The following is a 12,500-nucleotide window of genomic DNA, read 5'->3' on the forward strand; positions in this document are numbered from 1 at the left end:
GCTAACGTAACGATAGCCTCTCTGGCTCTGAGTGCAACGTTGACGCTGTCAGGCACACGGCACGCAACTTCACGAGGGGGGGGCTGGAGGCAGCTCCGTTGTATATACTATATTTTTACTTATTTAACTGTCTAGTGAAGTTCAAAGACAGTGTTTAAAAAGTGCAATCCACATGTTTACATATGTTTATTACAGTAAATGATAATCTAAATACTGCTAAGTGTGGTAAAGCCACATATTTGTTTTTATATTTCTGCAACCTGCACTTTAGTTTGTGTGATTAGTTTCTGACTTTCATATGAATGTTTCCACCAGGCGGTCGGTGCTCAGTATACTACTGGGACTGAAGTAGGTAAATGAAAGATGTCATTCATATATATTCATGCATCACCTAATGTCATCATCACATCCAGGCCTGGCCTCCAGGAAAGAACAGTTTGTTTGATTCCAACGGGAGAAGTGAATGTGAACACAGATTATGAGCGATTCTTTGGCCCCGTAGTCACCAAAGTAAATATTGGAGCCGTTATTCACAAGCCACATATCTCCAGAACATTCTGACACTAACGTGGCATTTTTCAGACAGACACATCGGGAGAAAATTAACTTAGTTTGAGACGTGTTTCTGTCTCAGGACCGAACTCTCGCGAGATCTGGCAACACAGAGAAGCTAACGTCAGCTAACGTTCGTGAACGCGCCAACAAAACTAATCTCCGTGATGCTAAATATATCAACTGTGTAAATATCTAACGTCAGCAAAAGAACATATGAATAAATTATTTAAATATAACTTTTCATTCATCCACATGACGTTCACTACGCGTTCAAACGAGGCCACGCCCCTTTAGGAGTCAGGAAGTGTGGACCGTTTCATACTATTGGCACTGCTTGAAATGATCTTTAGTATAGAGGAGCTTTGGCTTATCCCGTGGAAATTCGCCACACTGAAGTCAAATGTTGGGGGGAAATTTCTAAATCACACGAGGTCCCCAGACGGTACTAATCCCGTGTGACTAGGGCTAACGTCTTGTTATTCTGAGATAGAGCAACTAAAAACAGACACTGGGCGTTTCTCAATCTGTGTTCTTCTATTGACTTGTGTTCTTGTGTCGCTGTGAAATGTCATCTCGTGTTGCCAAAGTACTGTCCCAATACACAAGAACAGTTAAGATTCCCGGAAATGTTCTGAACACGCCCATTTTACCAAGGATGCATTGGTTGTTGACTTGTATGAACTTCGCAGCAACCGTATCCCAACACTGATTTCGGCATTCAATGATGGTCGGGGTTCCGGTACATAGACAGCCCAAAAACCATCTTATTCATCACTAAATTCACTTCTGAGAACATTTTTATTTCTAGTAGAGATGCACCGATAGACCGGCCGGTGACGGGAACTGGGCGGTTTTCACGCGCTCGGCCATGACCGTCGACCTGCAGGTCAGTCTGACATATGCTGATGTCATGCCGGTCAACGCTACAATTAACTGACAGCATAAGTTATACGAGTTACAGTTCTCAAGGACGCACGCACACACGGACGCGACAGCACAGCCTCTTTTTCCTTTCTCTCAACTTTCCTGCCGTGTGTCGCGCGTGTCGGCGCTATTCTCGCACATGTAGGAACCTCGTGGATTAACCTGCAACATGTCAGCTGTTTGGAGATTCTTCAGCGTGTGTGCAGAAGATAACAAGTTTGCAATATGCAACACCTGCAAGGAGGAAGTAGGGCGTGGAGGGACGACCCCAAAAACCAAAATCACATTTTTTTTAGTTGGATATCGGACGTGAAAAGAAGGAAATGGTTCTAACGTTGCTCTTTAGATGTGTGTGAGTTTCCCCCACCAGGAGTCATTTATATAGTTCTGTTTTATAGTGATCCATCATCTGTTCAATACATGTTCTATTAAAGAAAAGATAGAAAATAAATATTTGTGTGTGCTGTGAAGTGGTTAGAAAAAATGAAATTGGTATCGGCCTAGAAAGCTGTAATCGGTGCATCTCTAATTTCTAGCTGTTATTTCGGAGCCCTGCAGGTAGCCTCTGTGCTGGGGGGGGTTGAGCAATAACAGGAAGAACGCATCGTCTCAAACTGTTAACAGTGTTTTCTGTGCTTCTTCCAGGTACAACTAGCAAGAACGTCCTCGCCAAGAACACAAGTCTGTTCTTTGCATTCTTGGTATTGGGAAACGCCCTCTGTGTTAACAGCACGTTGTCCTTAATCAGCTTTATAAGCCTCCTTTCATTCTTCTATTTCACAATTGTTTAAATGAGTGGCCGGGTTAGCTCAGTTGGTAGAGCGGGCTCACCTATGTAGAGGTTTACTCCTTGACGCAGCGGCCGCGGGTTCAACACCGACCTGTGGCCCTTTGCTGCATGTAATCCCCCCCCTCTCTCTCCACTTTCATGTTTTCATCTGTCCTGTCAAATAAAGGCCTAAAAATCCCCCAAAAAATAATCTTAAAAAAAAAAAAAATGGTTTACATTAGTTTCATTTTCATTCATTTTAATTTAACTTTATTTATAATTGTTTGTGTTTTGTTTTTACTCTTTTATTTTATTTTTAATTATTTCTTTTACATTATTTTATTTTGTATTCATTTTTCATCCTAATTTATCTATTTTGTAATTTTTAAAACTTCTTTTAACTATTTTTTTTTATTTTAATTATCAGTGGTATTATATTGTATACGTTTTTCGATTTTTCGAATACATTTTTTAAAATGTTAATTTATTTTTATTTTATTTTTTTAATATATTCATATTTTTGGGGGATTTTTCTGTAATTTTTTCATGCAAAACAATTTTTTATTATTATTTTCAAATAGTAAAAAATAAATTAAAAAAATAATATTTCCAAAGCACAGTTTGGGTTATAATGTTGCATTTGTTTTCTCTTTTAAAGTGTGTATAACGTGTTGGTTTGTTTCCCAGACGTCAGTTATCTTCACTGGCAGAAACGATGGATAAAACCTCCAAAATAAGACCCAAGATGTAATAAAGCAGACTGACCCTTTAACACCAGCACATATGAACTGGTGGAGACAGCTGGAGTCTGTAGCAGTAAATGTCATGTCAGTCATCTGGTCCACAGGCGGCTCCATTAACTAATCGCCCCCTACAGACACAAAACAAATTAAGTGCAGGTCTGTCTCTCTTCATCTGTCTCTCCTTCACACAACGTCCTGCAATTAACTGTCTCACAGCCCAGAAATACTCTGTTACGACCCAAAGACCTGACTTCGAAGTAAAATACAAAAGTATCAGCCTCAAAATATACTATAAGGTACCAGTATATCCTTTTTGAGTAACATGAAAAAGCTTTCGAAATTGCTATCACCAAACCCACCAGACTCCATGTAAATAATCAGGACTTTTAGCGTGTATAGAGCCAGCATATTTCCACCAGACTCCATGTAAATAATCAGGACTTTTAGCGTGTATAGAGCCAGCATATCTCCACATGTAAATGGGTGAATTAAGGGTTTATTTCAACCAAACCAGAGTGGTGATTGTTGGAACAGTGGAAAGATGAACCAAGACGGCTTTTTATAGTTTCATTTTGTTTCTGTCGACTTTGAATGAAGTGTGTTCTACGATGATAAAATTCCTGATTATTTACATGGAGTCTGGTGGGTTTGGTGATGGTGATTTCGGGGCTGTTTCATGTTAAACTAAAAGGATCTTCCTCTTTAACTAAAAGGTCTATCTCTGTAGGGATCCTTTCATAATGCTGTCAGACACATAGAATAATAATCTGAGTCTGTCAGCGGCAACAACAGAACTTTTAGTGGACGCTGACTGACGGTGCGCAACGTTACATTTCAGCTTGTTTCGCCGCTGCCGACTGAAGCGATCTTGCCTAATACTGGACCAATTTCAAAGATCGTTGTTCCCATGAGTCACTTAGACACAAAATCATGGGAAAATAGGATCCAGGTTGAAAAAACAAAGTGACCCCTTTAATATTCAGAGCTTGCAGGGGGCAGTGCATTAAAGGTCTCTCTGTCATTAGTTACCAACGATCACGGAGTGAGATATCCATCCTCTCCCTCTATTAGACATTAAAGGATTTCTAAATGAAGCGTGACTCGTCTTTCTCTCTCTCTCGCTCTCTTGCTATCATCTCCGGTGTGGTCGCCATGGCGACTGAGCGGCATCGATGACGTGCCGTCTCTCCCCTCTATATTTACTCTGTTGCTGTAGCGACGACCCAGACGTGCACCGAAGAAGAGGAAGATAACAGGAGGGAGAAGCCCCGCAGACCAACAGACGGAGGGACGGACCCTGACACTGTGACTGTTTTGATAATTCAGCTCAGGACACGCCCATCTCTTCCTCGCACGCAGTCTCTCCTCCCGGCACGCCGTAGCCAAAAGCATGTGAGAAACCTCATTATCACTCCCCTGGCTTCAAACTTTCCTTTGGTTTTTCCTCTGACAGAAGAGCACTAGTGAGCATTCAGAGACAACGACAAATAAAGAGACTGTCCTCCCCTGGAAAAAAACGCTCACAGACCAAGGGGGTAAGCGAGCATCCGGAAAGCGTACCTCCTATGGGGTGATTGTAGGCTAACGAGCCATCACCCACCGTTAGCATCCCATTGACTGCCATTCACTTTGACAGAGAATACCTTTACATCTGAGGCGTTTAAAGACTCTATTTGTCCGTTGTTTATTTCTAAAGAAACACGACAATGTATAAAAGGCTCCATTACCTTGTATCTCACGTTATGGCTCCGTAGCAGACGTTTTTATAACAATAGGCTAACGATTGGGTCATAACCACGAGACTTCCTGTCTCATAGTAGAGGAGTTACCGTATAGTACAGGAGAAGCTCTCAGGCAGTTTGGACTTCCATTAGCTGTTTAAGTTAGGACAATCTCTTAAGAAGCACAAAACAAAGCAAGATAAACCCAGACCAAAAAAATGACGGCATCCACATACTGTACTTTTGGCCATGGTGGAGGTTCTGCAGGAGCTTAAACTGAAACTACACACACACACACACACACACAGACACACACACACAGACACACACACACACACACACACACACACACACACACACACACACACACACACACACAATCCCGCAGGATATCAGCTGTGATGTGTTTACTGTCAGCTGTTTGTTAATGGTGCTTTAAGTCTTTCATTCACACACCGAGTGTCTTAACGGCGTGTTAGTGTCTCACTTGATCTATTTCTGTTCAGCTCTCGACTGCGTGCAGCTGCGCTACAAAAATCAGTCAGACTCAAACTCTTCTGACGCTCACACGAACAAAAATACAACATGTTATTTACAAGATCGCTGCTGCACGTGCTGCCTCTTCTTCTTAAATAAATCTTTGCATGATTCGGCATTCTGACATTCAACTTCTGATTGACGTTCAATGCATCAAAGTCAACCCCTCATCCACAGGAAACAATGATCCGGTCTGACCTGTTCATGTGCAGCTGTCCTATAACTGTATAATATAACGTAAAAAAAAAAAAAACGAGTATTCTACCGATTATTCCATCAATTAACCGAGTAATCGGATAAGAAATACTTTCGCTTTATAGTAAATAGCAATAGTGAATATACAAGAGAAGTTTCCTTTGAAAAAAAAGCAACATTTGTATTGCTTAAAGTGCTCATATTATCATTTTCAGGTTCATAATAGTATTTTGAGGTTGTACCAGAATAGGTTTACATGGTTTAATTTTCAAAAAACACCATATTGTTGTTGTACTGCTCATTGCTGCAGCTCCTCTTTTCACCCTGTGTTCAGGTCTCTGTTTTAGCTACAGAGTGAGACCTCTCACTGCTGGAACATCTTTGTTGGGAGTCGCACATGCTCAGTACCTAGGTAAGGACTACTAGCCAGTCAGAAGCAGAGTATGAGGGCGTGCCCTGACAGTACCTAGGTAAGGACTACTAGCCAGTCAGAAGCAGAGTATGAGGGCGTGCCCTGACAGTACCTAGGTAAGGACTACTAGCCAGTCAGAAGCAGAGTATGAGGGCGTGCCATGCTAGCAGCTAGGCGAGCATTATAACGTGTGTTCCAAAGTGACCACGTTTGTCTCTGAAGTAAAGGCTGGACTACAACAGAGCTGTTTGGAGCAGTTTGTGAACAGTGTTTTCTGTTGGAGATGGTAAGTCCCTTTGGGGGGGACTTTGGGCTTTTTCACTTTGGAAGCCTATTAAATGCACAAAAAAAGATATATAACACAATAAAGGAAAGGGAAAAAGCCAAAAAGCTGAATATGAGCATTTTAAATTGCATACAATAACAGGGATCATCCATGCGAAACAGTGAGAGATACTAGCGGTGTGAATCTTCATGATTATTCCGCCAAAGATTCGATATCCCGATGCATCACGATGCGCCACCTCCTCAAATGTATTATATATTGCTACACATGGTTTCATCAACAAATTCAAGTAGTCAGATATATATGAACTCCTTCCTTCCTACCGTCTACAGCTGTGAGAGGCGCTCTAGGCTTGTGACAACTATATGCTGCTCCTAAAGACAACAAACTGCAGGTAGTAAAATATCAAACACGCAGCCGAAAACGGTAATCGAGCAGCAGAAGGAGAGTTTGGAGTGAGAGAGAAACTTGTGAGGGACTGGAGAAAAGGTTAGTCTCACTGCAATGAAGAAAACAAAGAAAGCTAGTCGCTGAAATCCAGATGGCCAGAGCTGGAGGAAGGAGTCCACAGATGGGTGCTTGAACAACGTGCTGCTGGGAGAGGCTCGTCAACAGTGCTGTTACGTTACGTTAACGTAGAGGACACCTACCGTATTCAGCCCCTTGTTCTGGGGGCTGTTGGGTAGTTTAATAACTGTTAATGTGTTACGTTAACATAGCGACACCTACCGTATTCAGCCCCTTGTTCTGGGGGCTGTTGGGTAGTTTAATAACTTGTCTTTCCAGATTAAATGTCTGTTCTTGGTCTTGGATTTTGTGAAATACATTTCTAAATAAATGCGACTTATATATGTTTTTTTCCTCTTCATGACGCATTTTTTGACTGATGCGACTTAAACTCCGGAGTGACTTATAGTCCGGAAAATACGGTAAACGCATTATTATTTGAGTTACTTGAGGAATCGTTTCAGCCCTAAAGAAAAATCTTAATATGGAATTGTAAGGAAGTAGATATTGGCCAGCAGATGGCGCCCTTGTTTTATTTTGAGTGCTCCTTTTCTGTTTGGCTTGCCGTAGCACGGAGCCTCTTTGACCCTCCGCGGCCACCGGAGGAGGTTCTCTTTTGTTTTCCGAAAGGTAAGCCGAGTATCAGAGCACTGTAACACTGAAACCTTATTTTAAATTATAAATAGGTTGGTTGGTGCAACGATTTTGTATATTACACCTGTTTGAAGTTCATTGTGCACCGTCAGACACCGCCTACCAAGAGTCTGGGTCTGCCGAGGTTTCTTCCTAAAAGCGAGTTTTTCCTCGCCGCTGGCGCATTAGCCACTGCTAATGCTTGCTCTTGGGGGAATCACTGGAATTGTTGGGGCTTTGTAAATGATACAGTATGGTCTAGACCTACTCTATCTGTAAAGTGTCTCAAGATAACTCTTGTTATGATTTGATACTATAAATAAAATGTAATTGGATTGAATTGAAATAGATGGTTGAGCAGAATATGTGGACAGTGTGAGTCAGTGTTTAAGAAATCCACAGCTAATGCTAGTTGCTAGCTAAGTGTGTGTGTGGCAAGCTAGCATAATCCAGCATTTCTGTTATTCATGTTAAGCAGGCACATGGACCTAGCTAAGTAACGAGCACTTACTGTCAAGAGGGGCAGCTAAGGTTTATTTTGTACTGTATGTGATTCATGAGCCAGATTGTTCTTCTAAACTGGTTCTGTGATTCACTTTTGTTATCCGAAAGGCTCAATAAATGAGGAGTTTGGCTTGTCTCAACCACCATTTGGACTCCTGTTTTCCTGTCCCTGCCACGTGCCCTGGTATATCCAACATCCTAAATAAACACAACGCAGAGTCCGACTTTGCTGGGGCTTGCGGCCTGACGGATAGGGTTACAGAACCTTTTGACTTCCCCCCCGCGTCGCAGTGGAGAAAACATTTGTAGTTTCCCACAGCTGCCACTAGATGTTGCTAAAGAGCTACATTTTGCTTGTAAGTTTAACATGCAACGTAGTCTTTATCCACGACGTTCCACTTCCGGGATTGCTCTGTTGCTGCCGGAAATTTCACCGGATGAAAGTCCGCTACTCCACTTTATTTGTTTCTTATTCTGGTGGATTTGTGAGGACTATGGTTAACTCCTCAGATCTCTGCAGGGTAAATCCAGACAGCTAGCTAGACTATCTGTCCAATCTGAGTTTTCTGTTGCACGACTAAAACTACTTTTGAACGTACACATGTTCCACCAAAACCAGCTCCTTCCTGAGGCTATTTAGCAGAGGCACCGTGGCTCCGTCTGGAGCTTAGCCCCGCCCAAAATGATTGTGATTGGTTTAAAGAAATGCCAATAAACCAGAGCACGTTTTTCTCCCATCCAGGAATGCTGTGTGAAATAGCCAGACCTTCCTCCGCAGCGTTGTGGAAGAAGGTCTGGCAAAGCGAGACTACTTGCAACGTGACAGAGTTGTGTTGTTACCTTTGGGTTGAGGACCAGCTGTTGCTCATCAAAGTGCAGCAGAGCCACCGAGTTTGACTCTGAGTTGTTGACGAAGATCTGCAGGCAGGGATAAAGAGACGTCCCCTTACAGTCGGTACCGCACGTAAACACACACTCGAACATCTCCTCGGGACGCAACACCGACACCACCTGGACCAAGAGAGGATCACACTGTTACCTACTAACTTCAGTATGTATTTGTTGTTTTCACTGTGAACACAGTACTTATAGAAAACATGTAATCAATGTTGTGCATATAGTTATTAGATTTTGTTGGGAATCCATTGTTTTCTATCCTAAACCCCTACACATGATTAGCTTAACAACCGTTAGCAAGACACAGTACATGGGAATCATTCTCACCATAAACATGCTACTTACTCTTGAAAAAACATACATAGTTTGTCCATAATTTCATCCTGGATTACGTTTAGTTTTTGACTTATCGCAAATATGTTCCTAATGGATGTCCGTGAAAGTCTGCGTAGGGAGGAGGTCAGGGTGGTGGATGGGTCAAACAAACACAGGCTGGTCGTGTCCCGAAAGTCAGCGTTGACTTGTTTACGTAACCTAATTAAGCTACGTCACTTAAGCTACGTCACAAACATACTTATTTTAACCCAAACTATGATTTTTCTGAACCTAACACAGTTTTGTTTCAATTCACAAAGTTAACCACGGGTTTAAATCAGCAACCGTTTGATTTGATTTGATCGTGCACTGGTCATTGGTACAGCTACAGAGTGAGACCTCTCACTTCTGTTCCATCTTTGTTGGGAGTCGCACATGCTGCAGTACCTAGGTAAGGACTACTAGCCAGTCAGAAGCAGAGTATGAGGGCCCTGACAGTACCTAGGTAAGGACTACTAGCCAGTCAGAAGCAGAGTATGAGGGCGTGCCCTGACAGTAGCTAGGTAAGGACTACTAGCCAGTCAGAAGCAGAGTATGAGGGCGTGTCCTGACAGTACCTAGGTAAGGACTACTAGCCAGTCAGAAGCAGAGTATGAGGGCCCTGACAGTACCTAGGTAAGGACTACTAGCCAGTCAGAAGCAGAGTATGAGGGCGTGTCCTGACAGTACCTAGGTAAGGACTACTAGCCAGTCAGAAGCAGAGTATGAGGGCGTGTCCTGACAGTACCTAGGTAAGGACTACTAGCCAGTCAGAAGCAGAGTATGAGGGCGTGCCCTGACAGTACCTAGGTAAGGACTACTAGCCAGTCAGAAGCAGAGTATGAGGGCGTGCCATGCTAGCAGACTTTGGGCTTTTTCACTTTGTAAACCTATAACATGCACAAAAAGATATATAACACAATAAAGGAAAGGGGGAAAAGCCAAAAAGCAGAACATGAGCATTTTAATGTTTAATTGTTGTTTGTTTGTGTATGTATGTAATTCCACATAAGGGTAACTTATTTCGGCAATAAAACCTTTTCTGATTCTGAATGGTTAATGAGAACAGGCTGAGCATTTATTACACACCGTGAGTCCTGAGTATCTGGGTCGACACTGACGCATGGTCATCATTCAAACACCTATTTTGTTGTATGGGAACGTCATTTTATAGGAGACAAGGTTGCAAATAGTCTATTTACTGGAAGTATTTGGTCCTAGATGTAACGGCAAAATATGTGTGTGGACTCTGAATAAGTCCAGCTAATATTTGTTGATATATGTGACTGAATATGAGTGATTAGATTCAAAAATGAGAAAAAATAAAGAGCGATGGCTGCATTTGAGCTCCCTGCTCATTAAAGGACTGAAATAACTGTTGCAGGCAGGAGAATAAATATCAATACATGGTGAATACACAATCAATCTGTGCAGATTTGATAAAAGTCAGACCTTTCTTCATCACTCAAGAAGGTCAGGGAACTGCAATAAAGTCAAAGTATTGATTTATGTTTCACTAAGCTGTGGATTAGTGACTGACGTAGTGGACTCTCTCACTGCCTCACGAGTTTGTGATTTAAAGACAAAAAATAAAACACACAACAAAAAGCTTCCACTCTCTGTAATGCACCGATATTATTTCAGGCCAATGCAATAAGCTAACAGCCAGATAAATCAAGCTGGCACGAATTCATCCTCCGCAGTAAAGAGCCAGGAGTGTAATTTGTATTTATGTTTATTTATGAAAACTCCCAAACAGCTTCGCGAGGCAAAACAGTTATAATTATCCACAGTGGAAAGTGACGCAGCATGAAGGACAAAATCACCCGAAGGAGGACAAACACACTCTGTATCGACAATAAAAAACAAGATTCAAATAAATGACGAAATAAATGGAAAAAAGGTTTTAACTTTCTGCAAAACTAAAGGTCATGTTGTTCTACTGCTACGTAGGGAGAGAGATGACGCTTACAACCCAACAAGACAGGATTGTTCAACTTCAAATATAACTATTTAATGTGACAGGGTATGTTCTAGCATATGTTATAAGAGAGTGGAGGGAACTACAGATGAAATACACTAAAATTGTTATTTATTTAAAACCTATTAAATATAGTTACTTAAAGGTGCTCTAATTGATGTCGGGTGACGTCCCTTCTTGTTGACGTTCGAAGTATTGTCAAACAAAACGGAGGCTAGCTCGCCCCTCCCTCCCTCCTCATCCCGTCCCCTCCCTTCTGCGCACTACCCCCAACCCCCCAAATCCTTCTTGTAGGTTATTGGCTGGAACTCTGTTTGTTATGTTTGGTGGTGCAGGTTGGCATTTGTTTTTGTTGGCGTGTGTGGAGCTTGGGCTGTCTACAGAGACAGCGATTTTTACAGTGTGTTCAGGGGACAGGCAGCTAGCAGATAGTGAGGAGATGTTTGCTGTATGTGTCAAAAAACGCATGACATCGCTTAGAGCACCTTTAAGTTTAAAGTGCCCATATTATGAAAAAAAATGGTTATTTTGTGTCTCTGGTGCTTCCACACACATACAAACTTGGAAAAAAAACAACCATCCATGCTGTTCTGAGTGAGATACGGTTTCTGAATGTGTCCTGCCTTCAGTCTCCAGGTGAGCTGTTCAAAATCGGCACGGGCTTTTTACGTCACTAGCTTTAGTAGCTAACCGTAGCATGCTAGCTCGTTCTGAATGGCAAAACACTGCTACAACACACACAAGTTCACCATAATCTACAAAAGAACTACTTCCATGTCCCTGTTCTGCAGGTATTCCACACAAAGGTGGAAGTGTTCCCTCATTTAGAAGAAGTCTCCCAGCTAATCCTGCCTTGTACAGGCCGAAGTTGGAGAAACAGCTAGCTAGCTCATGTAGTCCTTACCTAGCTACTGAGCGTGTAGTCCTTACCTAGCTACTGAGCATGTAGTCCTTACCTAGCTACTGAGCGTGTAGTCCTTACCTAGCTACTGAGCATGTAGTCCTTACCTAGCTACTGAGCATGTGCGACTCCCAACAAAGATGTTCCAGCAGTGAGAGGTCTCACTCTGTAGCTAAAACAGAGACCTGAACACAGGGTGAAAAGAGGAGCTGCAGCAATGTGCAGTACAACAACAATATGGTGTTTTTTGATAATTAAACCATGTAAACCTATTCTGATACAACCTCAAAATACAATTATGAACCTGAAAATGAGCATAATATGAGCACTTTAAAAGACATAGAAACTAGGGGTGTAACGAAACATTGATCTGGATCGATATGTCCAGGGGCGTAGCACAACATTCTGGACCCTGTAGAAAAACATTGTCTATGGGCCCCTCCCTGCATCCACAGCTATTCATTCTAGCATCTTTTTGGGCCCTCCTCACATGAGGGCCCTGGGTACTCAGTCCCGGACGCCATCTTGGAAAACAGTCATGAGCAGTCGAACGACGAATGCCGTGCAACCAGCAGTAATAA

The 12,500-nt window shown here is 42.3% G+C and overlaps 1 protein-coding gene across 1 annotated transcript in view; it reads right to left on the reverse strand.

The window, feature by feature from the left end:
• LOC144532094 (calcium-activated potassium channel subunit beta-4-like) overlaps nucleotides 1-12,500 on the reverse strand; it is a 40,884-nt gene that overhangs the window by 26,598 nt on the left and 1,786 nt on the right. Inside the window, exon 2 of the mRNA XM_078272641.1 lies at nucleotides 8,627-8,797. Within this exon, the coding sequence (XP_078128767.1) occupies nucleotides 8,627-8,797 (171 nt within the window). The remainder of the gene's footprint in view (nucleotides 1-8,626; nucleotides 8,798-12,500) is intronic.

Source organism: Sander vitreus, chromosome 17 (genome assembly GCF_031162955.1).
Source record: "Sander vitreus isolate 19-12246 chromosome 17, sanVit1, whole genome shotgun sequence".
Taxonomy (NCBI): Eukaryota; Metazoa; Chordata; class Actinopteri; order Perciformes; family Percidae; genus Sander; species Sander vitreus.